The sequence below is a fragment of the Myripristis murdjan genome, chromosome 5 (assembly GCF_902150065.1).
Source record: "Myripristis murdjan chromosome 5, fMyrMur1.1, whole genome shotgun sequence".
In the NCBI taxonomy this organism is placed as follows: Eukaryota; Metazoa; Chordata; class Actinopteri; order Holocentriformes; family Holocentridae; genus Myripristis; species Myripristis murdjan.
Genome location: NC_043984.1, coordinates 34,560,491 through 34,586,188, shown reverse-complemented (window position 1 = coordinate 34,586,188; position 25,698 = coordinate 34,560,491). Strand labels below are relative to the sequence as shown.

Genomic DNA, 25,698 nt, shown 5'->3' with positions numbered 1-25,698 from the left:
GGGGAGGAGGAGGGTGGGGGGTGCAGTCTGTCATGGTGGGCGGAGCCTGAGGGGGAGGGTGAGGGGAGGGCGGGATCTCAGCCGTCAGTCCAGGTCCCTGTGGGGGAAAGCTTACCCCTGACCCCTCTACTGACCCCTCCCCTGACCCCGAGCCCGGCCCCGGCCCCGGCTCCCGGATCTTGTCCTTTTCACAGGAAGTGAGCTGCGGCGGGGCCTCGGGGGGCTGCGGCGCGCCCGGCCAGGAGCCGCCGTGAGGATCTGCGGGGGCCGAGGGACTCTTCTGCCAGGCTGCATGCTGCTCAGTGTTGGGGACCGCCGGGCCCTCGGGTTCCTAAAACAGAGATCAAGTCGGTTATTGATCATGTTACATGAAATCAGAAAACCAAAGCAGGTTTCAGATCAATCAGTGTGCGGTCGTGTGTGTGACCTTTCACACATGCAGCTGTTCTGTGGATTTTTATGTCATAGGGGCTCATGTGTAAAAGCAAGACAATATCAAAATGCTGACGAGTCCATTACAGCTTGAAGAATAGCAACTTAACCAATATTTTTCTGAAACAGCCGTGTGATGTGTGTGAAGATGCTGGCACAGCACGCGCGTCAGGACGCTCTGATGCAGGGTGCTGCGATGTTGAGCCAATCACAAGTTAAAAAAACTGATGAGGTTACTCCAAACCGAGTCTTGCCTTCTAAAATGTAGATGTCTGATTGGCTTTCATAAACACCGCATACAGCGGGGGAAAAACAAACCACTGTACACTGAAGCGTTTCGGGCAAAAATGCTGCAGTGGACGGCTCTTAAATGTCCGGGTGGATGAAGAGATGATCGCAGCAAAGGCTGAATGTCATTTCTGGGAAAATTTGGGAAATGACGACAAAGCCATTTAACAGTATTGTCAGTTATTATGTGAACGGCAGCGTTCTGGTAAAACTGCAGAAAGGCAAGTCTTGTCTGAACAGAAGCTGCTACCTGTGTTGGTGAACTGGTAAATGAAGCTGACGATATTCATGTGTGGAAGGAACATGTGATTTGTGGTTTTCAGATGCTGAAAAACAAAAGTTCTAACCTAAAGTTTGGCAAAAACTGAGTTTTGACTTCAAAGTCGCTGATTCAAATCCCTTGATTTGCTCTGGACAGTGAAATTAAATGATGCTTTGTCCAGAATTAAAACACTGTGGTTGTTCTGGGTAGCTCCACTGTGAACGTTAATTTTTAGACAATCCTTCTTGTGCCAATCAAATCCCAAACCTTGTCATTGCTGGGGTGCGTTCCTACCAAGTATGTTCTGATCAGTTAATCCTTTAAGTTTGTTTGACCAAAAAAAAAGAACTAAACCCCCCAAAACACCTGGTATGGCTTGTTTGGGGTGAGAACATCATCTGGACCCAAAACACAAGGGGTTATGGCTTTTAAGGTATTTGTACAGTTCCTCATACTTTGAAAACCTAGTAACATGTATTGTAGTATCACATTCAGCTATTTCTTCATGTGCTTTAAACTGGTACAAACACCAGAGAAGAAGAGACAGACAAGTCTGTGATACCAGAATTACATTTGTATTGACCCAAAACATTCAACCACCCTTAAGCCTTGTTTGGACAGGATTAGTTTTACGGGAGAGGGACGTTAATATTATAATTAATGGATCTTCTCTGCTATTTTAGTCCTGTCTGAAATCACCATCCAGTGTTGTTTACCTCCTGTTAGATACTCTGGAAAAATAAGCCCAGGTTATTCTAATCCAGTCTGAATTTAAATCCTCGGAAATGACTTTTCCCAGTTTTACTCTGTGTTTGGGGTCTTTTGATGCAGGCGGCACTCATGGGAGTTCTTTTCGACCTGAGTTCACCGCATAATTATTATGCAACTGTGCATAGAAGACGTTCAAAAGCTGATCAGGTTTGCAGAGAGCTGATGCTTGCAGCAGCTTTTGGTGTGATTGGCAACAGGCTTATTTTCTACTGGCTACAGCAGCACTATGGCTGAACAGCCCATCTAAACATCTGTATGAACTGTATCTGTTTTAGTAATCAATGGGTGAACAAGCGGAAACTATGTAAGGTACATAGTACATTTTTGGTGTGACGACAATGTGTAGATGGAGTCCATATGCCCATCTCTGTTTTTACTGAGATTTATTACAGAGATGCTTTGTCCCGTCCGAACAGGCCAAATGCATTACAGATGTCCTGCGATAATGATTACTTTACACTGTCCTGAAAACCCATCCCGGCCGAGCAGGCAGGAGAACCCGTAGCCCCGACTCACCTTTCCCTCATAGATGATGAGCAGTGAGGAGGAGTAGAAGCGGTAGGACGCCTGCCTCTCCAGCACCGCCTTCAGGCTGCGAAGCTTGCTCAGGATTGGCTCAAAGAGGTCCCGCCTCAGACCCTGGCCGTTGTGCATGTATTGGTAGAGCGCGTGACGGAAGCCTTCGATCGACAGGCCGCGGCCGTAGTACTTGTTCCTGCAGAGGTAGTGACCGGTGTCCATCTGGTACACCTGCAGAGACGGAAGGCCAAATCTGAATTCAACACTGCCTCTGAAATAAAAGTCATTTTTAATACCTTTCTTTGTTGAATCAAAGCATCTTTTATCATGCGGCAGAGTAAATTACACTGCTACCCTTGCTTTCCTTGCTGGTAGTGGTGGTAGTTTTACCTGCATGCCACAGACTCTGACTCCCAGTGTGGCTGAAGTGCTCTGCTCACACTTCTTCATCTGCCTGGCGGCCTTCTCCTCGGAGGCGTCGTCTCCGTGCTGCCTGGTGCCCATCTTCAGATCCAGGATGCAGGGGTAGGAGAAGTGGTGAACCACGTTCTCCAGCAACAGGAACTCTGAGAAAAACAGCAGCTAAGGAGGAACAAACGCAGAACTGGAGAACAAAAAAACCTTCATCTATCAAAACAATACCTACAATACTTCCAGCTGCCAGGTCGCTGGCACTGGGGCAGGTGATGGTTCTGTGCCTTGCTCAAAGGCACTTGGAGAGAAGTTATTAAAGGGAGGGGGGGGCAGGGTGTTATTCATCCACTTTCCCCAACCAGATTTTCCCAGACAGCTGCAGTCTGGTCTCTTTGAAGCTGCAGATCAAAACATGACCTTTTACACTCCAATTACCCCCCGTCCCTCTCTCTCTCTCTCCGCCTCAGTATTATTTATATTGTAGTCATGTAGCTCATTCTTATCCAGAGCAGCCATCAGTGAGGGCAACAATATAGTAAGCTTCAATCCCAAGGTCATGGCAGTATTAACAAGGTCAAGGGTCAGAGGCCAGAGTGGTCTCTCTCCTGGATTCTCCTCGGTCCCCCACCCTGCCAGACAGCTGTGGATCCTCTTCTCTTTGAAGCTGCAGGAGGAAGCCTGAGCTTTAATCTGCTCCGACCTCTGTGGAGAGAGACTTGGAAAAAAACTTCTCGGAGAGCGCACGTGTTGGCGACTGTTGAGAGAACCCCATGTTACCCTGTAAGATGTTTTTCACTGTGAATCAGGAGAGTTTGGTGCTGCTGCTGGTACTGTGCTGTGCCATGTACCAACACACACATCACCACATTACCAACGACGAAGAATGTCCTGTAGGGCGGGGTTTCTAAACTGTGGACCCAACATCATGAAAATGCTGGTGGGCCTTAGTGGTCCGGCAGCAAAAATAGCTCTCATTTTTTCTTCATAAACATTGTCGCTGTCTGGTGAGAACCTTGCATCTCATGGTGATTTTTCATGTTTTAGCTTAACTTTAGTATCTGCACGCTCTTCTGTGGGTTCAGAAAGTTCTACAAGCCTTAGGGTTATGATACCTTTACAAAACTAATTATACAAACTGAAAAATGTACAGTCGCCTTCCTCAAGACAAGACTGTTTCCCTTAGTTTCTGAACAATTTATATAATGGAGAGACAAGGTTTTGGTTGGACAGCAACAATGACTTACAAAGACACTATTTTTATCACTATTTTTATGAGCACGTGTGTGCAATATGACATTTTTCATCATGTCTGATGTGACATATCATAGGCGTGCAAATAAAATGTCCTGATACGGCTCACAGCCGTGCAAAGCCAAGTGTCACGTTTCATAAGTCAGATGCAAGGCGAGGTGGGAAGAGGAAATACGAAACACAAATGATGATCAGGCTAAAATTCTTCAGAAAACTTCTAAAGCTGTCTGCAGATATAATCCAGATTATACCTACCAAGTATGGATTTACCAGGGAGGTAAAGACATCGCTCATTAATTTCAAAGCTGTTTGGAATAAAAGTTATGCTTTAATAAATAGATTTGACTGTTTTCTTTCATACAGAAAATAGTTGAATTGTGTTTTTTGTTTCATTTTGCTTTATTACCTTTTAAGAACAAATTCCTACTTACAGCTGAAGGCCTGATAAGTGTTGGCCTTAACACTTTTTCAGGAAAGAGGAACTATTTCAGGGGGAAATTCATCTTGTGGACCTTGGCTCATATCTGATTGGTGAAAGTGGACCTGGAGATTTTAAAGGTTGAGAAACAATGCTGTAGGCTAACACTCCTACAATAACATTCATATTAGATTAGTGTTATCAACACCACTCCTAAGTCAGTACTGCAGACATTACATGAAATTATTCTCCAATAGTTTTTTTTGTATTGTGAAGGACTCCACCAGGCTCTGTGCACAGTGGATGTGATTGGCTGAGGGAGGATACTGAAGAGCTTGCGGTCCTTGGATTCAGACCTCATGCGGCTGAGCTGCTGCTTGTGGCAGCGGAGACTCCAGGGGTTGTGGCTGATCTTCTCCGAGCTCAAACCGCTGTTCCAGTCCAGCATCTGGAAGGGAATATCTGAATGGATCTGGAGGTCCAGCCTGGGACTCTTCAGCTCCGCCAGGCTGCAAAAAAAGGAGGAAGACGAGGGGAGAATTAATAATGCTGGGAACTACGTGGGTAATCTCCTGGTTACTTGTTTGTACCAGACCAACATCTGGAATAGATTTGAAAATCCAGCCCTGGGAGATAAATGTATAAATTCCATAACATTTCCAGGATAATCCAAACCTGAAACTGTTTAAATATAAAAAGTTTGAAAAATATATTAAACCTGCAATAAGTAAACCCATTAAGCCTATTCAGAGCCTCTTAACTTATCTTCACATTAACCTCCACTTTATGGAGACTGCTTTTCACCTCTTTTCTCTCTTTGTTAACAAATTCTGTCAAATGTAGCTCCGCCCACTTCTCCTCTCCCTACAGTATCAAACCGGCGCTGCACCCCTCCCACTTCACCCCCTCGCCTCTTCAGCTTCATTCAAAGTGTCTCTGAAACGTCACATTCTACAGATAAATGGATCGAAATTTCAGATCAGCTTTTGGGCAGCAGGTGTGTAGCTCCCAGCCAATCACAGTGCAGCACGGTGCCAGATCAATAGCACAACATCCAATGGGAAGCTACGAAAATTGTGGACACAGAAAAAAGGAAATCTAACAAAGTGAAACGGCCAAAGCTCATTCCATAAAGAGAGTGAATGACCGCGATGACAAATCCTACTCATTCTGCCTTTAAGTATGAAAACAAATATATTATATATATATAAACACACACACACACACACACACACACATATATATACATATATATATATATATATATATATGCAATACTGACATGCATAATACATAAAAAAAGAAGAGAACAATGTGATATGACCATACACTCAATATACAGTTTAAGGTTTTCACAGGAGGCGGCTCACTTGTCAGAACTGTCGCCATCATGCGCCTCCCTCCGCTCCAGCCGCTCCTCCTTGTGATCGGAGCAGGAGGAGGAGCGGTGGAGGCTGCGGCGAGAGTGTTTCCTCCTCGGCTGCTCCCTCTCGGGAGGGTCGCGCTCCTCGTGCTCCCCGCCCCCCTCCAGGTTGCTCTCCACGTAGGGGTAGGCCACCAGGTTGATGTAGCCGTCCGAGTCGCCTTCAAAACACACCAGCACCACGCCTGACCAAGAGCCAAAACATCCACACAGACAGTTTGGAAACATTAGAGATGTAATCCATGTGTACTGAAATATCAAGACAAAAACATTTAAACACTATGACGCCATGTTAGGGCCATTATTGGGAAAAAATTACCAAGCCGAGGGAATAGGTGGTAATATTCGAAGGAAAAACGTACAAATTAACTCACAAATTAATGAGAATTTTTTTTTTTTTTTTTAAATAAATTTGTGAGTTTTTTCTGTAGATTTACCACTTTAATTTCTGAGAAAAGAGGGTTTTTTTCAAGTAAATCTACAATTTTAATCTCTGAATTTTTTTTTAAAACAATATTATCACCCTCCAGCACTCAATAATTATTTTATTCTCCCTACAATGGCCATAATATGCCATCGTAAAAAACAGTACCACAAGATAATCCCTCCATTAGTGGTCTGGATACATAATAATGCAAGGTATTGTGGGTATTGTATTTTGGTAATAATCACAACTTCAAATGGCTGTTTTATTCAAACCTCAACATATCAACACGTGGCTCAGCAGATTCTCTTATTTATTTCTCTTCATCTCAGTAAAACCTGTTGTTTTTTGCAATTTGTACTAAAATGCACATCATTTTTGTATTTAATTCATGGATTTCTGGTCTAAAGGCTCCTTGGTGGTGAATGTCACTGTGTTTTTTTCCTACCCACCCACTGCTCTACGTTCATTTATATTCTATTTTTCTTTGCTCTATCCAATTACTGTGTTCTGCTGCAATGATCCTCTTTGCCCAGGGGGATCAATGCAGCTGAACCAGATATTTTTTTGTAAAAATCCACCCATCTTATCAGGCTAAATCACAGACCACAGTGTCTCGTCTCCACTAAATGAGACACTGTAGACGCTCCCTGTTTGTCCAAATTAAATCACTGATGGGACATCTTCTCCAAACAGGAAGTGACCGATCCAAACTCCAAGAGTAAAACCTAAAACTGTCCCTTCGACAGCAGTGAGCCTCTTTCACAAATAAAAAAAGATGACATTTAATTGACTAACGTCCTTAAACTTAGAAAAAAGGGAAAACAACTTTTCAACATGTTTCATTGCCATCTGGGGCCACCAAGGTTCAAATTTTCTTTGTGCTGCTTTAAAGTTTTTTGTTTTTCTTAATCCTTTTCCCTCTGTTCCCGCGTGGCCTCTCGGTGCCTCGGCAGCTGTCTGTCTGCTGTTATTCAAACTGCAGGACAATGAGAGTGGGCAGAAGGCCAGGACTAAATATAGACTCCTCGCAGAAAGCTGTTGTCATGGCACTTGGACCCCCAACACCAAGAGGCAGCAAGATGGAGCAGCGTTTAGACGCACCGTCCCATTCTTGGAGGTCACCGCTCTGATCAGAAGCTCAGTGTGAAGGTCTGAGGACTAAAGACTCAGTTTTACTCCCGAGCGGACGCTGTGGACACCACGGACGTGTAGTGGTTGTCTTTATATGTTCTGGAGTCCACGTGGACGTGCTCGCCACACGCTCAGCGGATCACACTTGGTGCTCTTAGAGCCGGCAGTAATGTAGCTATAACAGTTAAGTTAAACTAAAAAGTGGAACCAAAACTAACTTTTAGTTAACTGAATTTAAAATAAGAGATTGACTTTAGAGAAGAACAAACGTCAACTGAAATGACAGTGTCCCTAAAAAAAATAATTAACATAAAATAGCAGTATATAGAAAATGTGTTTAATTTTGCTTTTTGTCAGTTTGGTCAGATGTGCTCACACAAGCAGCATGAGTTTGCGTTGGTGCTGATGTTTATTGAGACTGGACGTCGACATGACTGGGAGTCACTGCCTTCACAAAGTCAATACCTATTCTGACAAACAGCGCCCAGATTAGAATAAAAAACTGAAATTAATACTGACACTAAGAAAAACTCAACTCAAACTAAACATTTTTAAACAAGAAAAACTCAACTGAAAAGCAAACCCAGCAAACTGAAACTAAACTGAACTGAAAACAAAATTTACTAACGAAATAAAAACTACTGAAAAATAGAAAAACTCTACTAACTCTGGCGTCGTGGCCGTCTGGGCAAGTTCACACAGTCACAAATTTTGGTCTGCACACTGACAGGCCTGCACACACCCTGAGCAGTGTGACATGACGGAATTTATACCATCATGTTCACATTTGGCAATTTGGCTTGTTTTTCATTTGAAAATTCTGTTTTCAGATCATTAGCTATCATTTTTATATTGATTAATATTGAGGTGAGGTATACAACAATAAATAATGTGACAGTTTGGCTGAATTTCTATAAGATTAGTGTAATTAAGTCAGTAAAAGTCATGAGTCGGTTTATTTATATAGCACATTTAAATACATCAAAGCCCAAAGTGCTGTACAGTGTCAGACAGATTAAAACACTAGATGAAATTAAAACCAATTCTGCCATGAGCTCAGGTTAAAAAGAAAATCAGTAATAAGATCAAATTCAAATCAGGCCATTGGAGAAGATTAATAAAAGTCATTAATACGAAATACATTGAGAAAAATTTGAAATTGTATCTAAGACAGAAAAGCCAGTATGAAAATGTATGTTTTAAACTGAGACTTTAAAACCGGAAGTGAATTATATGGATATTGGGTTTAGTTAGTTCAGAGGCGGGGAACCGAGTGCCATGTTGGACTCAGACGCTGCAGGTTTTCATTCCAACCAAAAACTCCACCGGGTGATTTCACGGATCAGTCCCTCCTCTCTGCCTGAAGGTGAGGTGATCAGTTGCATCAGTTAATAATGCATAACTGCCATGCACTGTGTTTAATATTCACCTCTGGAGTGACCGCTGTGGCTGACTCGCCCCTCCGCCCTCTGATAGACAAGTTCACTTCAGTTTTGCACGACACTTGTGACGGCGGCAGGGATTCCCACAAGGACAAATGCCGAGGGGAAGTCAGCGAGGACGAGGTCAACGACTAATGAAACACAGCCTGTTAGACTCCATCAACAGAAAATCTAAGCCCCGCCTACATGATTTGATTGACAGGTGATCTCAGGTAATCCAGCGCAGAAACACCACAGTGATGAGCGCTGAACAAAGATAAACCCCAAAAAAACAAGGACCTCAAGGAGTTAATAACAAAAAGAAAGAATAATAAAATGATTAACATGTTATTGAGAAACTGTCAAGCGAGGGCGGTGCCTTTTCCTTCCCTCCTTTCCTCACTCCCTCTGTTTCCTCTCCTCCATCTACCGTCCTCTCTGCTCAACATTATCTCTCTTCATCTCCAAACGCTCCCCTCACTCCTCCCATCCGCCCCTCTCACACACCGCCAGCCAAAATGTTAAATGGAATGATAAATGTGTCACATACAGATGTGAAAAGATGAGGTGTGTGTGTGTGTGTGTGTGTGTGTGTGAGAGTGTGTGTGTGTGTGTGTGTGTGTGTGTGTGTGTGTGTGTGTGTGTGTGTGTGTGTGTGTGTGTGTGTGTGTGTGTGTGTGTGTGTGTGTGTTTGGATCTGTTACCACAGCAGAAGCGGACAGGAACAGCTACCCTGCCTGGTGATGAAGAGCAGAGCGACCAAACCACTTCACTTCTATTAAACAGTCTGCTTCCTTCCTTCCCTCCATCCTGCCTGTCTGTCTGTCTGCCCGTCTGTCTGTCTGCCTGTCTGCCTGCCTGTCCCTGAACCAAAAAGAGCACAACCGTATTAATTTCTCCAGGGATGGCTGACTGGACCTCAGCCTGTGTTCAAACCTCAGGCCTTAAAATTCAATTCTGAATTGCTGCTCGTATCTTTTCTAAAATGTGATTCATGTTCCAGACCAGCATGAAGAGAGAGCGAGGAGCCATAGCAAGAAGTCACATCTGTTGTTTCCATTTTACAATATGGCCATTCCAGTTTTGACTGAACTGAGATGTCATGTTTTCTTTCCTTTGTGGTGTCTCGATGTCCTTCATGCAGATGCTGCTGAGTCAAGCTGACTAAATTATGACAACTGTCTGAGCTCAGTGACAAACTCTGATTTGGGGCTTCAGTTCAAATGCGAGTCACATGTAGGTCGCACTGCTCCATGTGATCCACAACAGAACGGGGAAAAAAAGCGACTGCATGCGGCTTTTTGCTGTTCACACTGATAAGGAAGCATTAGACCTGTGTCTGATGGAAAGGGAAAATCAGAAGTGGAGCACTTACTCGTCATTTTCACCTTCACTGGACGGACAGAAGTAGAGGAAAGCGGGAGGAGAAGGGAATGACTGGGTTGCACAATTTTTTGTGTGCAAATGCACAAATTTTGAGCAAACTGTGAGCAAATGTACCCATGCTGTCTGGTGTTGTAATATATCTGAGTGCATGTACTTGAAAACCTGCTGTTTGTACCTGTTTTGAAAAATAGATGACAAAACCAGTGACCAAACACAGCTAATGAGAGTTATGAAACTATAAACGAGCAGAAGAAGAAATAGGACACCAGACAATTGACAATTAACAGACATGAAGTCCAACTATGCTTAGTGGAGCAGACAGTCTGCAGACTGTGCTACTAACACTGTTTTGGATTCATCTGAGAAACCTGTCATTACATGGTGAAAAAACAGAACCCTTCCGTAATTTGATTTAAGACTTTTTACTATTTTAGAAGGCCTTAAATAAGGGATAAAGCACACTGAGCCAATCATTACCACAAAACAAGCCCAACACAGCCAAGAATCAAGAGGCGGACACGGAGTCCTGCTCACTCCACAGCTACCTGCCAAAGAATCTCACTTCATCTAAAACTAAATATTGATTCAACATGATTTTATTACAAGCCAAAGTGGTTTCCACGTTTCTTCCACAGGAACATTCCATCAGAAGTGTAACCACAGAAATCTGTAGCTAGCATGCATGCTGTAGCAGAATGGTAACCATGGAAACACAAACCCAATGAGACACTGTGTTCTGCCTCTAACCGGCAACATCAAATGTTTTGTCTCTCTGAATAAATTAAAAGTAATATATCAGAAAAAAATCTAACCTCAATTAGCTGAATGTTTTGTGTGCAGTAATCAGGCAGTAACACTGTTCTGCCACAAGGTGTCGCCGGTTAATCTGATTACAGTAAGGCAGAGGAGCGCGCCTCCTGACTGTGGAGTGATGTGATCAGGTGTGAAACAGTGTCCTGTTATTCAGCAGAAAAAAAAAAACTGAGCTCAGAGACGCTTCACTGGCCAATCAGAAGTGAGAATTCAAACCAGCCGTGTAATGAGGATCAGATAATTCAGCGTGAGATGTTTTTCACACTTAATGAGAGAGAGAGAGGACTGCATCTCAGATAATCTCAGAGCCGTTAATATAAAGTTGTCCACATTATCAGAGGTCAAAGTGATGCAGCTTTCCAGTCTACTTCCTAGTGTTGCATTCAAGCATGTTTTAATGAATGATCTGACGGGCTGACAGCACGCATGCTTAATTAATGAGGAGTTATTATAGTTTTGTATGTTTCATTAGTTTTTATTTTCATTTCGTTTTTAAATTTTTGTTTTCAGTTCAGTTCAGTTTCAGTTAGTTCCCAGAGTGGGTTTGCTTGTTTGCAGGTTAGTTTTTATCATCTGAAAAAGTTTAGTTTAAGCTGAGTTTTTCTTTGTGTCAGTGTTAATGTGAGTTAGTTGTTTTATTCTAATCTGGCAGTGACTCCCAGTCATGTCGACGTCCCAGCCTCAATAAACATCAGCACCAACGCAAACTCCTGCTGCTTGTGTGAGCACATCTGACCAAACTAAACACATTTTAGTGTTTTTAGTATTTTTAATTCAGTTAAATAAAATCTTTTCTCACACCTACTTTGAGTGAACTGTAATAACCTTGGAGGTGGCTCACAGCACGAAACACCAAAAACGTTTTTTTTTTTTAAGATCTAAGACATGAATATCACTCTGTTCGTGGCGGCGTTGAGATCTTCGTTCTGGATCTGGGAGGACCGGCCAATGCCCTGCATGATGCATTTGACAGATTTAGATGAGAACTGCTGTCTCGTGCTGTTGTTCCCCATTGATGATCACCCTTGACGTCCCGTTGATCTCATTTTTCTAGGTGTCATGTCATGTGACACTCAGCTGTGATGTGGGCGAGCAGCCACTGACCTTTATACTCCGGTGTGAACTCCTTCATCTCCGGAGGCAGAGACTCGTAGAAGCGCTGCTCTCTGCTGATCAGAGGCTTACACACTGTGTGGTCGTCGTAGCGCATCATACTGGTGTGACCGCCCACCTACACACACACACACACACACACACACACACACAAACACACGGAACAGCAAATCCCGTATAACAAAAATTAATTTCCAAAATAGGCACATAACATATAAAAACCTAATTAATCAACTAAAGCCTCCACTCAGCAGGCTTACCTCATTTGAATTAGCTGTTGTCAGCCAAACAGGATCCAATGTTATTTGGACTTTTTTTTTTGCAAAACAATTTTAACTCGAGCAGATTTGAAAATAAAATAAAATGGGACCTTCAAAATGAATGTGCTTGTAAACACACAAACAGACTCGGTGAAGGTGAACAGGATCATATTACAGCCTAAAAACCAGCCTCGTGCTGGTTAGTGGGTGTAATATAATATGATCCAGGTAACCACTCAGCGTTCAGAGTGCTAATTTATTCGAAACATCTAGACACAGTGAACATGGCTGGTGAATTATGGGATGTAGATAAAACGTTTAATGTCGTAAACAAGCAGTTCCACCTTCATCCAAACATGAATTTATACACTAGGAATGTCACAAGAGCTCCAGTACCTCGGTGACAACTAAACTACAGTTGTGGAAATGATACCCATGTGAGTGTTTTTAGTATCGGTAGTAATGATGTAAATGATCCCTCGCTCTGTAACTCAGTGTTTTTATACTTGTGTAGTGTATATGTTAATTTTTTTTTTTTTATCTAACCGTTATTTAACCGTTATGATGATATAATTACCAACAAATGAATAAGTAAATAAAACAGGGAGACATTTTAAGTAACCATGCCTATTGTTACTGTTTTTTCCCCACACTAAATCCACTTTTTTTGCCAGTTGAGTCTAAATGGTCCTCACTCCTTTTATTGTGAAATTTGGAAATGACAGAAAAGTAGAACCAACAAAGCAGAAGCAGGTTCTTCTTCTCATCTTTGCTGACTGTGCTTTTATTGTGAAAGGTTCAACAATCTGTCATTGATCATTTGTTCTCTGTAATGGATCTGATTTAAAATGTAGTGAAGGACAAAAATGAACTGAAGTAAAGGTAAAATTAATGACTTAATACTCAACAAACAAGCACACAAAAGAGCTACTCAGTTACAGTAACATGAGAAAACATAGTTAGTTACTTCCACCTCTGCCGGTAACAGCAGTCATACAGTTTCGTACAGTTTCTCTAATGTGAAATCGGTATTTTGTTAAGCTGTTTTTCTTTTTCTGCTTGAATACTGCAGGCCAAACGTGACTTGCACCTCAAGCCTAAATGTTTAAATACTTGACACACTAAGTTTCTGTCCTGGCACGGTGACGCTGTACCTACCTGGTGTACGAAGGGCTCCAGAGGAACGCCTCCTCCTCGTGGTCCCAGCGAAGCCCCGCCCCCCTGCCCCGCCCCCTGTAGCTTGCTCTCCATGTTGTTGGTGTGAGGGAGGCACATGGCTCCTGGCGGCCGCACCGCGCCTCCTCCTGGTGGGAGGGGGGGGAGACACGAATTAGCAACACCAAACAAATGATTCCTCTTATTTCCAAATGTTCCCGTGTTGTTTTTGCCATCATCATGACTGACTGTGTGGATGATCATGTACACACTCTCTCACACACACACACACACACACACACACACACACACACACACAGGGCAAAGACATTCTCCAACATCTCAAGCCAGAAAGTGACTTAAACACAACAATCACACTGCAATGGGACCTTCCTGCATCCCATTTCTCACAATGCACTGCCTGAAACTTGTGTATATTGAGGTAATAGATATCTTATTATAACTAGTCAGAGTCAATTGGTAAGTAGACCGCTACAGAGTTGGGCTCAAAGTCTTTACCTTCACCTAAAATAGTGGTGATTGAGAAGGATATGCAGGACTTTTTTTGTGGCTCCACTATTTCCGAAGCGAGCCAAAAATAAGCGCGAAAAATATCAGCAAATCAAAGAATAGCGGCGGTTCAAAGCATTCAAAAATCAAGAATGACCAGTTACAGTCACACAAAACTGCCATGTGTAGAAAAGTGATAAACATCGGCTGTTGGTTGGTTTATGGTTCAACATGGTTCATGTTAATCTCATGGATGCCAGTGTTTTGGAACGTGGGTGTTTCAGCGTGTAAAACCTCTTGAGAATGTTTCTTAGCTGAGGCAAAACAAAACAAAACCAAAAAAGCTGTTTTTCTTCTTCCGATCCGATGTGAATGAAGCCCAAAACTGACAGCTAGCAAAGTAAACAAGGAAGTGTGTGTGTGTGTGCGTGTGTGTGTATCATGCTAAAAATATGAACCAAGCTGCTTTAACTGAAAACTGAAATGTCATGATGATTGTATATTTAACAGACATGTGGAACTGTAGTGTGTTATTGCATTGAGCGGATGTCTTTTAATCACATTTTCAGTTAAACAGCTGTAGAATACATCTTATTGGCGTGTGCATGTGTGTGTGTGTGTGTGTTAGAGAGCAGTGCTCCTGGCAAACAGGAGGTATGTAAAGCTCTGCAGTCACATAAGAGAAATTTTGGAGTGCTATGAATCATAATGATGGCAAAAAAAGAAGGCTTGGAAAATAAGGCTCAGGTTGAAAATAACCCAAATTATACTTTTAAGCCGAGGCGTCATATTCCAACAATACACACAACTGTTACATTTCATGTTTTAACTTCAGCTGAAGAATCACATGGTACTCTACAGGATGAGAAACTTCTCCAAAGCCTGGGTTTATGAAACCATCTCAAAATCAGAAAACACATGAAAAAACACTGCAGTTTAAGTTAATCTCATGTAAATAAACCTGTATGACACATTTTGCTGATACCCTTCAAACAGCACTTCTCTTTTTAAAACACACTTTTTAAAAGACCTTTATAATCTTTAACTGTTGTTTATTTTACCCATTTTATGACTCTCTGTGCTGGGATTTTGCTTTTACCGTCAAATAAACTGAACTGGAGACTTGAAGGGATACTCCTAGATGTTTGATACCATTTTCACATCCGTACGTCTTGTAATTAAAAAAAAAAAGAGTTTCAGGAGAAGTGAGATGGAGGAGCTGTAACTGTAATCATTTATCCTTCTATCTATCGCAGTGATCTGTGCACCGCTGAAGGTAGAGGAAGATCCACTACAAATTAACTTCTCCTAAACCCACTGGAGTTTTTTTTTTTTTTTTTTTGTAATTCCAAGAAACGTATCTCAAATCCACATAATCCACTTTGTAAATAAGACAGCTTCAGAGTTGCTGTAAGGTTTATTTTTTAGCTCTGATGGAGCTAGGCTAATGATTCCCATAGACGTCAGGTCTTTATGCTAAGCTAACAGGAACTGCTACCCGTATAAACTGAACCACTGGACGTCCAGAGGTGAAAATGGTATCAAACATTTTGTCTCTGCCTGGGAAGTTGGAAAACGCGGATTTCGCCCAAACCGTTGGAATATTCCTTTAAGGGCATCTCTGAATCTTGTACTCACCGTGGGCATGGGCTCTGGTGCGCAGCGATGGGGAGGGGGGGGTGCAGGGCACCACGGGCTGCTGGGAGCGCACGCCGGCCCCGGGGGGAGGCGGCGCCAGACCGGATAACCACCTCACAAACCCTCCAATCAGAGCGCTCCAATCCACCGCCACCAGGGACCCAATCAGGATGACGGGGAGGTGGGAGGGGCCGGGGGCAGGGAGGGCGTGGTCTCACTTAGGCAGGGTCCCCACTTTCTGGAGAGAGAGGAAATGACAGGATGTCAGGTTTTGATTTTTTTTCAACCTTTATTTCACCAGAGCAGTCAAATAATAGTAACAACACTTCTTATTTAAGCGGACAAGCTGACAAACCACTTTAATCCCTCAGGATGATTAACGATGCTGCTGAGCTGAAGTCAGGAGATGCATCTGATATGTTCCTCTACAGAAGTCCTCATAAATAATAAAGATGATAACAGCAACGATTTCTTGCTTCACCATCAATCACGTCTGGTTGTAGATCACAATTCTGCTTCCACAATTAATAAATCAACGATTACCTCAACATTAGGAGCACAGAAACCTCTTTTTCTCTCAATCTGCTGTAGTTGAAAACACGCAGACTTTGTTGTAAGACACCAAAAAAGCAGGAAAGTTACAAAGATATGAGGCTGTAATTGCGCAGCTCTAATTGATCCCCATTATGAAAGGAAAACAAACTTAATTTCCTCCAGCAGATTGATTAGAAGTGAGTCAAAGGGCAGTCTGCGTCCCCTCCAGGTCTGTCCAATGACACGCCTGTCAATCATTCTGATCTGATTAACAGACTATCACTGCTGCCTGTGCTACCACCCTGCCCGGCAACGGAGACATGACTCACTCTTGTGTTAGTGCTGACATGAATCTCTCTCCTTCCATCAAAATATAAACTTTTCTCCATCCATTTCTCCTCATCCCTCCATACCCACACAGTCTAGTGATGGAAACATGAGTAATAATATATTTCCTGAAAGAAAATATGTCTGTGTTCTCGCTGAATCTGAAAATAGTCTGTAAATTAGTCGTGTCAACGCCAGACCGGCTGCTAACTTTTTGAGATGATGAAGGTGAATATCTCCATTTCATACAGTCTTCAGTCTTGCCCGCCTGCCGTCAAAGTTTGTCCCTGCCGGCCACCATACCCTCTCTGTGACTGTGCGAGCCACTCAAGTCAAAGCAAATCAATGGCTCTGTAGCAAACAGGCTGCCCTGCTCTTCACCAAGTCGTAGCATCAAAGAGAGAGGAGAAAATACAAAGATAGAAGAGGGGTTATTAGAAAAAAACTGGTGTTTGTGGGGCTCATTTGAATAGGGCTTCATTCTCAAAATGGCGATCTTTAACTTAAACTTTTGCTTTGCATTTGGCCTCTCAAGTTTCAAAGATATTCCAAATTGAGAATACACATCACTAAGTTTAACAACCTAATTTTACATGGTTCTGCTAAAGTCAGCCTGCAGCAATGTGTCAAATGCAGTGAATGACAAAATGATGCAGAAGGATCAGACGGTGATAACATCAAGTAAAGGATGGAATGCTCTCATTAAGCTACATTAAGCAATATTCCATGCATTTTTTTTTTTTTTATACAGTAAAATGACCTCTTGCAATGTGAGAGTCATCATTATGGGTCGTCTTTCCACCATACAATTTACAGTCAACCTGCTGTTATTTCCTGGTTTGAGCTTTCTAGACTTCTGCATCGGCCTGCATAAGTTCCTCCTCTGCCCTCCTCTTCACCCCCTCGCCTCTTCAACTTTACTCAAAACTCGCCTGGCCCAACCTCAGTGTTTCAACTGACATGAGCGTTGAGGAGAAAGCGATAAAGTTTCATTTTTTGGGTGAACTAATCCTTTAAATTCCAGCTTTAACTTGACTCCATGTGTAAAGCAGTGCTGGGAACAGGTAGGGTGTCCTTCCGCTCAGGCCTGACAGCTGTGAGAGCGGCCGGCTCAAGATTCCTGTCGACTCCAGACCAGTCGGAGCCCAACGGCATTGATCAGATTTTGTCGAAGCGATCCAAGACTTACAGAGACTGAAATCTGACAGCAACCCCGGCAACAGCCAATGGGAGGTTAGATACACCGGGGAAGAAAAGACAATGAACCACAGTAATCTGCACATTTAGATCATTTACTTTAGAGATTCCCCAAATGTACTTGATACAGTCTCGGGGTTTTGGGTCAGATCTTTTATATAAAATGGTGAAAAATGGCTGCATGAGTCCAAATGGTGCAGTGATACCAACTGTCCCGTCTGGGAATCTGTCTTCCAGTCCGACTTGCTCCCCCGGGGTCAGTGCACACCTGTTTGTTTTCATTATGTGGTCTCTGCTGAAGCAGGTAGGCCATTTAAACCCACCTCCTTACACACAATAACAGTGTTAATCAGCCCTGATTTCTGAACAAGCTTCCCACTGCTTTCTAAAAATAACACACACACACACACACACACACACACACACACACACACACACACACACTTTTCCAGTTTTCTGGGCAACAGGCCACTAAAAGTTGACATCACATCAACTAGCATGCCGGCTTCCACCTGAGTGTCACAGTACTTGGTCAGCAGCCACACACACACACACACACACACACACACACACACACACACACACAAATAAGTATCATTTTACAGGCAGTTTATTTTGTCACTCTTGTCAGTTACAGTTATAGCTTTCCATACAAAATCAAATGCTCTCTCATTCTCTCTCTCTCTCACACACACACACACACACACACACACACACACACACACGCACAAACTTAACCCTAACCTAACCCTAACCTTAACCTTAACTTCATCCCTAACCTTAACCACTGACTCCAAAAAGCAGCTTTTTCCAAATGGGGACACAGCTTCTGTCCCCAGTTGGACAAGCAATCCCCAGTTACCGGGTCTTAAGTCTGGTGTGTGTCCCTGAAGGTAGTCCAAAACAGACAGACACACACACACACACACAGTGAAAGTACAAAAACAGTATCACTTCAAAGGTATGTTAGCCATGCTGGCGTCAGGAGGGCTAGCAGTCAGTCCAAAGTGCCATACCAGCTCCTACAATATACAAACACACACACACACACACACCTGCCTACTGCTGGGATCCAAACCAGCGGTTTTTCCAGCTTAAACAACCTTCACCTGACCACTGACAGGGCTGTGGGTTCTCTGGTGTCCTCTCAGTTTTCCCACCTCCATTACGTTAAATCATCCTCATGATTTCTCAACAAGACGCTGACTGACAGGTGACGCTATCGAGCCCAAATCCTCTTCTAACTATTGTGACAATCTGCTCGTGTGCACCCTCTGGAGGTGACACGGGGAAGTTCAGCTTGCATAATGTGTTGAGTTAAACTGTCAAATGTTTTGTCAAATTAAATATTAGTGCTGTGAATCTTTGGCTTGGCCGTGATTCAGTTTGAGTCATTATCCACAAACAGGCGATGTGATGTTAGAGCGATTTTTCTTTTCTGTAACAGTTCAGTTGGATTCAAGTTTGTGAACAGCAATTAAAGTCAAAGACTCCACTGGCGCTCCCTGCGGAAAACTTAAGGAGCACCAGCACAAAATTTAGAAACACCGTTTTAATCGATTTATTGACTGATTTATTGATTTATTTCGGTCAATTAGAAGCAACAGAAAAAAAAGAAAATATCAGCAACAATGCACAAGTAATCAAAAGAGGGACTGACCAAAAAGGTGTAGGCTGAAGCAGAGCTTATAATGCCTACCCTTATCACAAATAAACCATTTACACACAATATGAGCTGATCGACCCGCAACTCAAGATGTTTATCTTATCTGCATTGCTATGCATTGATAAGTGCTTTGGTAATAACTTGACAGTTTATAAAAAGAACATGGGCTTTAAAATGTGCTGTTTTATTTCATAAAGTGAAGTAGGGCTTTAGGGGAAAAAAATCAATAAGTTAAACAGTGCTATTTTTTTTTTTAAACACCAAATAATATAAATGTAAACAGAGGCGCTGCAGTTTCATCAGTGCATCTGTCCCTGCCTAGTTTATGCTTCATGCTGTTGTTGTGCTTTGCAGGTGTTTCAAAGTGTGCGGTCAAGTCGGCACACTTAAGTTTTCCTCACAAATGATGGGCCACACTGACAGCGGCACATAAGAAACATGGCTCTCCTTTCTTTGCCATATCTCCGCCACCTAAACTGTGCGAGCCATTCCTGTAAGAAACACTGGATCTTTGCCTTTTTCAACTTGAGACCACCTACTGATTCCTTGTCTGAATTGCCCTCATAAGAAATTTGGGACTGTAGTGGCACAGGAGGGTCAGAATGAACTTTTCTTTTGAAAAATAAATTGATAGTTCGGTTCATGGTCACCAAAGGCCAAGCGAGAGCGGGTCTTTTTTCTTCTCTCTCTCGCATGCCGCCTCCTGATGTTTCACGTAATATACACCGATAATTTAAAAAAAAAAATCTGATTTGGTTCTTCTAGTCAAAATTTTTTATGTGGTATGATCAATAATAACGTGCAATATCCATTTTCTTCTGAAACTGGACAAATCTAAAACTAAATCAAAAACAAACAAAACCTTATTAATGATTAGCATTATTTATTAATCATAGTTACAACAGTTTTCTGTCAGATCAAGTTTTGCTTTATTTTTTCTTTTAAGAATCATGAATGAGATGATTCAAAGCATTTCATATTGATTCCGGCTCAGGTCTTTCCTGAAGCAGATCGATTCAGCTGAATGAGCAGAATTTAGAATCGATGCACTGGAAGGATCATTGCACACCTCTATTGAATATTACATTAAATCTTTTGCAGCAGAATCAAAATAACACTGAAGCATTGGTTACTGTGATGCTACTTTACAGTTCACTTGACAGACTTCGCCAGGGTGAAGCTCAGACTCCTCACTTCATGTTCCTGTTTAAACCCACAGCAGCTGCTGAGGTGCTGAGGGAGCACAGAGTGTCGTCCTCTGAGACACGAGGGGCATTTACGCTTCAAGTGATTATTTTTTCCAACAATATGTGCCTAAATGTGACGTTGATACCCAATAAAAAGACTCTGATCACTGCTCAGTACTGGCTGCAAAGTGGGAGCAAGCATAACTGCCACTAATACAATATTGAAGGGAAATGGCGCTCTCTAGGATAATAGCACCTTTACCCATGGGCAATATGCATCATTACACATGGCACAATCATACACACACACACACACACACACACACACACACACACACACACACACACACACACACACACACACACACACACTGCAGTTGGCCATTGCTGACAGAGAGGGTAGTTTTACACGCTAACAATCGCGTTAAATCAAACAGAACAACACCAAGAACATAAACTACAACCAACCTCTGAAGTGTGTGTCCTACCCCGAACCCTCCACATGCAGATACTGCAGGCTCAAACTTTTTTAATCAACCCGGGAATCAACAACGGGAATCAACAGGTTCAGGCTGACTTTGACAAATGCACAGAAAGATCGGCTGCTCCTTTGCTGTTTGATTTACGCTCTGAAATGTGTGCGACATTCCATCAGAACCGATAAAGACAGTCACTTCAGTCTCGCACGAACGACGTCGTCTCTCAAGCGCGATGCTGCCGTGACGCTTGTGGCATAACCTTCCAAACATGAGCATGAGTCAGCATTTTAGGGACAGTCAGCACCCCTAGATTTAAGAGCTGGCACGATATGATGATCTCCTGATTCAATACTTTATTCAATAATTTATCGTGATTTTTATTTTTTGAATTATCCTCTAGTTTGTGGATTCAAAGTCTCAGTGGGTCATTTCCATACAGTGATGTCAAGATTCAAAAAATGTTCTCACTGCAATGAAATGGCTCCTATGGGGGCGAACATCATCACACATGAATAAATTTGGGCTCACTCAATCCACAAGAGTCTCAGCTTCCCCAAACTGCATGGGATTAGCAGAAGGTGGGCATGTCTGCACAGGGGAGAGCCGTGGGTGTCCAGAGAACCCATTTTCATTCAGAGATCTGGAGGTCAAAGGTCAAGGCACCCCTTTGAAAACGCCAGTTTTTCCCTCACTAATGGATTCCTTAGGTCATCTAGTTTCATATGATACCAATATCTTTACATTTAATCCATTCAGTAGTGAAAAAAAAAATAAATTACAAACTCGTTAAAAAAAGAATTGCTATACTTAAGTGATTTGATTTTTCCGCACCCCTACAAGATTTAAATAATATAAATGTTAATGGCAATAATTTAAACTTAGTTCATGATACTCTGCAAAATACCTGGATTGCCTTTGATGGGGGAAAACAGTGCGATCCATTAAAGCAGGTTAATTCCTCACTCTGTTCACATGAGCCTCACTGGTTCACTCAGATCAACATCCATGATCGACCCTCCAGTTAGCATTCAGCACACACACACACGCACGCACACACACACACACACACACACACACACACCCATGAGGCTGGTCTGAGCATCACCTCTCCTCAACCAGTTTAGCTACACCACAAAACAGATGCATTGTGGGAAGGACTGAGGGTGGCTCCAGCTGTTGCTGGAAAACAGAATCCTGTTTTTACTAAATTTGGGATATTTTTGACTCCTTGATGGAAACGGTACATGACTATGATTGGGACCAGAAGAAGTTTGCTGCTGTAGTACTACCTAGGCTTTCAGAACCGGGAATTAACCTAAATACAAATATGAAAAAGCCAAACAAAGGCAGCATTCATGCCGACCGAAAGACAATTGAATGAAATAAAAGGCCATCTGTTGCCAATTGAAAACTACAATACAAACACAATTATTAGGAATTACCATCTGAAACAACCAGAGATGAGATGAATATACATGTCCACTGAAAAGCAGCTCTGACAATAGTAAACAAAAAGTGAAATATTTATTAATTATCACGTGAAACAATTAGGAAATCCATGCAAATGCAATCAGAGGGTGCATTTTCCAAAACAGCATGAATCAAATGCAAAAATCCCTGGCTGATGTTTATTTAATTTCTGTAAATGTAAAGGATCTTGTCTCATTCAGTCAACAAATAACTGAAGTTGCACAATGTTTTTTTTTTTTTTTTTTTTTAATACACCATAATTTTTTTTTTTAATGTTGAGTTGCTGATCTTTCAACAAGACCAGAGTCATATTTGTGGATGTCATTTTGGAGACAAACTCTTCAAACACGCTACAGATGCTCTGATGTGGATTTTTAGGTCCAGTGATCGATTACTGAAAGCAGAATTGGCAAATATCAATCCCAGATCACCGATCGTAAGGCTAGGTGGGATTGGCAGGAGAAACTTAAATATTCAAACTGATTTTTTAATCATTAGAAAACAAAGTCTACATCCTCCTATATATGCACATACTATACAATATATACTCTGGTATATATAGTACAGTATGTGTATCATCTATCTATCTATCTATCCATAGATATATAGATATTTAGTAATTATCTATGTCTAAATTCAGATTCACTTTATTGTCATTTTTATGCAGGTACATAAATACAAGTATAGGTATATTTAGGTATATTTAAGTACACCAAACCATGCAATGCTCTACCCAAAGTGTCTGAGGATCAGTCTGACACTCACAATACACACACACACACACACACACACACACACACACACACACACACACACACACACACACACACACACACACAACTGTGAAACATAGGGAATTGCCGATACACATTCACTCCCTCTTCCTCCATCACACATTCACTCTCTCACCAACAATAAAGTGCTGGCCTCCACCTCGCCGTTAAATAATTCATCATGCATATCTGATGAAAAAAAAATGTGTGTGTGTGTGTTTGTATTAGGCATGCAAGAAAGAGAAGGAAAAAATACTGTGCGTGTGTGTAGTTTGGCATTAGATGGCGTCTCACTATGCCTGCAGGTTTCAAGTGACACCTATGCATGCATGCACACACACACACACACACACACAAACACACACACACACACACACACACACGCACACATACAAACAGCAGGCAGGTCGGTGAAGATCCTTCATCAGTCTGACTACAATATATATGGTGGGGGAAAAGGTTTTACTGTTGGTATTTAAATGTCAGTTGCACTTGTGTGGGCTGCCGGCGCTGCAGACTGTTGCTGGGAGGTTAGACAACATCAGGCATCAGGAATATTCACTGCCGGCGCTGATTTTCTTTCACAATTTAAATTTCCCTTATATTTGGTTGTTTAAAATGTAGCCTGGTGTGCTCTCTGGGTTTTATGCTGTGCTTGACAAGAATTAATAGCTGCCTCCCCAAAAGAACATCTCAACTTTACTGTAAAACACCCCAAATGCCATTTAAAGTCCCCAAATGCTAAACACAGGGTCCCAGTGTGACATCTGCATCAACAACAATGCAACAACATTAAGATGAATGAGGAGCATATTATTTTGGAAGTGTGAGTAATCGAGAGTAAGTGGAACCATGTAAAATACTGGTATTAATCTCAGTTAGCAAATGCATTTCCTGTATGCCACTGCAAACCATGACAGCATTTCCTTCCTTACCTTGGTGCACTTCTTGTTAGCCCTCTGGTAAGCTGATCTGAAATTCATTTGTTAAAATGCCAATGCAAATTAAGTTGATTTATCTTATTTGCACTGGCACATTACACAGAAAAGGTAGATAAATCCACATTAAGCATGCACGTCATTTATTTAGGTGTTCAGGTTAGTCAGCTACTTGACTAAGAAACTGTGGGAAACACAGAATTGCACATGCAGAGAAAAAAAAGAAATGCTTAGGATCATTTTAAATTTGGTACACACTCAGTTTTTTTCTTAACAGGGAAAACTAACATAATTTAACCTCCTGAATTGCAATTTTCCCTTAAATTTCCCTTTTAACAGCTTCCAAATTAGTGTCCATATTGTAGGACAGTGTCATATTGTGTCTCTGCTGATTGCAGCTTCATTGAAGCAAAATCACACTTAAATTGACTGAAATATTCAAAGTCAAGATGCCATTGTTTTACGGTTGCAGCATCACATGAAATATGTACGTCTTGTGCATCATTTTGTACACATTTCCCTGGAATTCAGCAGGATATATTTGGGATATTTGTACACTCTGGGATCTCCACTAGAATTTTAAATGAAGTTCTTCAGGTTTGAAAGAAGCAGTAAGCAAATGAAATAAACCCAAAGATGAAAATCAGCAGAGCTGAGGAGGTTAAAATGTAAAAAGGAATTGATTCCTTGAGCACATAAAAGGTACATTTCAATTGAAATCATCGTGCCCATGCACGTGCATGCACGTGAAGGTGTGTCCCCTCCCAGAAATGATAGCAAACACATGACGGATCAGCAATACATGAGGACCGGTTGATGGGGGATATAAAGTATCATCCACCCCTACAGTAGATATCAGTACTGAGTAAGTCACTGTTACCACAGTGTGTGTGTTTGTGTTTGTGTGAGTGTGTGTGTGTGTGTGTGTGTGTGTGTGTGTGTGTGTGTGTTTGTGAGGGGTGATATAAACCACTTCTTCTGTTTTGCTGAAAGACCTTTTACTAAATAAAAAAAGCCATTGAAAGTCAAGTCATCAGTTAGTGAGACAGTTAGGTAGAAGGGGATTAAAAATGGATGATGGCATTAGGGGTGGGCCAAAAAATTTGATTCCTTTAAGTATCCAAATCAATTTTTTTCAATGAGCCACATTGGATTCAATGTGATGATGTTGGCCCCCATAGCAGCCTATAGTCACCAGCCTATAGTGAAACTTTACAGCCACAAACTAGAGGACAATTCAAAAAAACAAAAATCGCAATGAAACATAATACCAACTCGCAATACCTAAGAATTGCAATACATATCAAATCAGCACCCAAGTATTGTGATAGAACCAAATCAGGAGATAAACATATCGTCCCAACCTTAGATGGCATCAGCCAACGGTGATGATTACATTCATCCTGACGCCAGGACAATAATTTTCCAGGCAAAAACTGCAGTAAATGCTCAACCTGGAGTGAAATTTCCTCCGTCAGCTACGCCTTCCCTCCTA

At 42.0% G+C, this 25,698-nt stretch overlaps 2 protein-coding genes across 2 annotated transcripts in view; both read right to left on the bottom strand.

The window, feature by feature from the left end:
- Nucleotides 1-25,698, bottom strand: part of LOC115359829 (zinc finger protein 585A-like) — a 1,044,768-nt gene that overhangs the window by 84,605 nt on the left and 934,465 nt on the right. The window lies entirely within an intron of this gene.
- The window catches only part of ip6k1 (inositol hexakisphosphate kinase 1), a 51,957-nt gene that overhangs the window by 5,796 nt on the left and 20,463 nt on the right, over nt 1-25,698 (bottom strand). The window contains exons 2-9 of the mRNA XM_030051394.1: nt 15,633-15,870; nt 13,488-13,633; nt 12,061-12,187; nt 5,726-5,963; nt 4,683-4,864; nt 2,663-2,838; nt 2,270-2,503; nt 23-331 (exon numbers count right to left, since the gene is read on the bottom strand). Coding sequence (XP_029907254.1) covers nt 23-331; nt 2,270-2,503; nt 2,663-2,838; nt 4,683-4,864; nt 5,726-5,963; nt 12,061-12,187; nt 13,488-13,604 — 1,383 coding nt within the window. The 5' untranslated portion in view covers nt 13,605-13,633; nt 15,633-15,870. The remainder of the gene's footprint in view (nt 1-22; nt 332-2,269; nt 2,504-2,662; nt 2,839-4,682; nt 4,865-5,725; nt 5,964-12,060; nt 12,188-13,487; nt 13,634-15,632; nt 15,871-25,698) is intronic.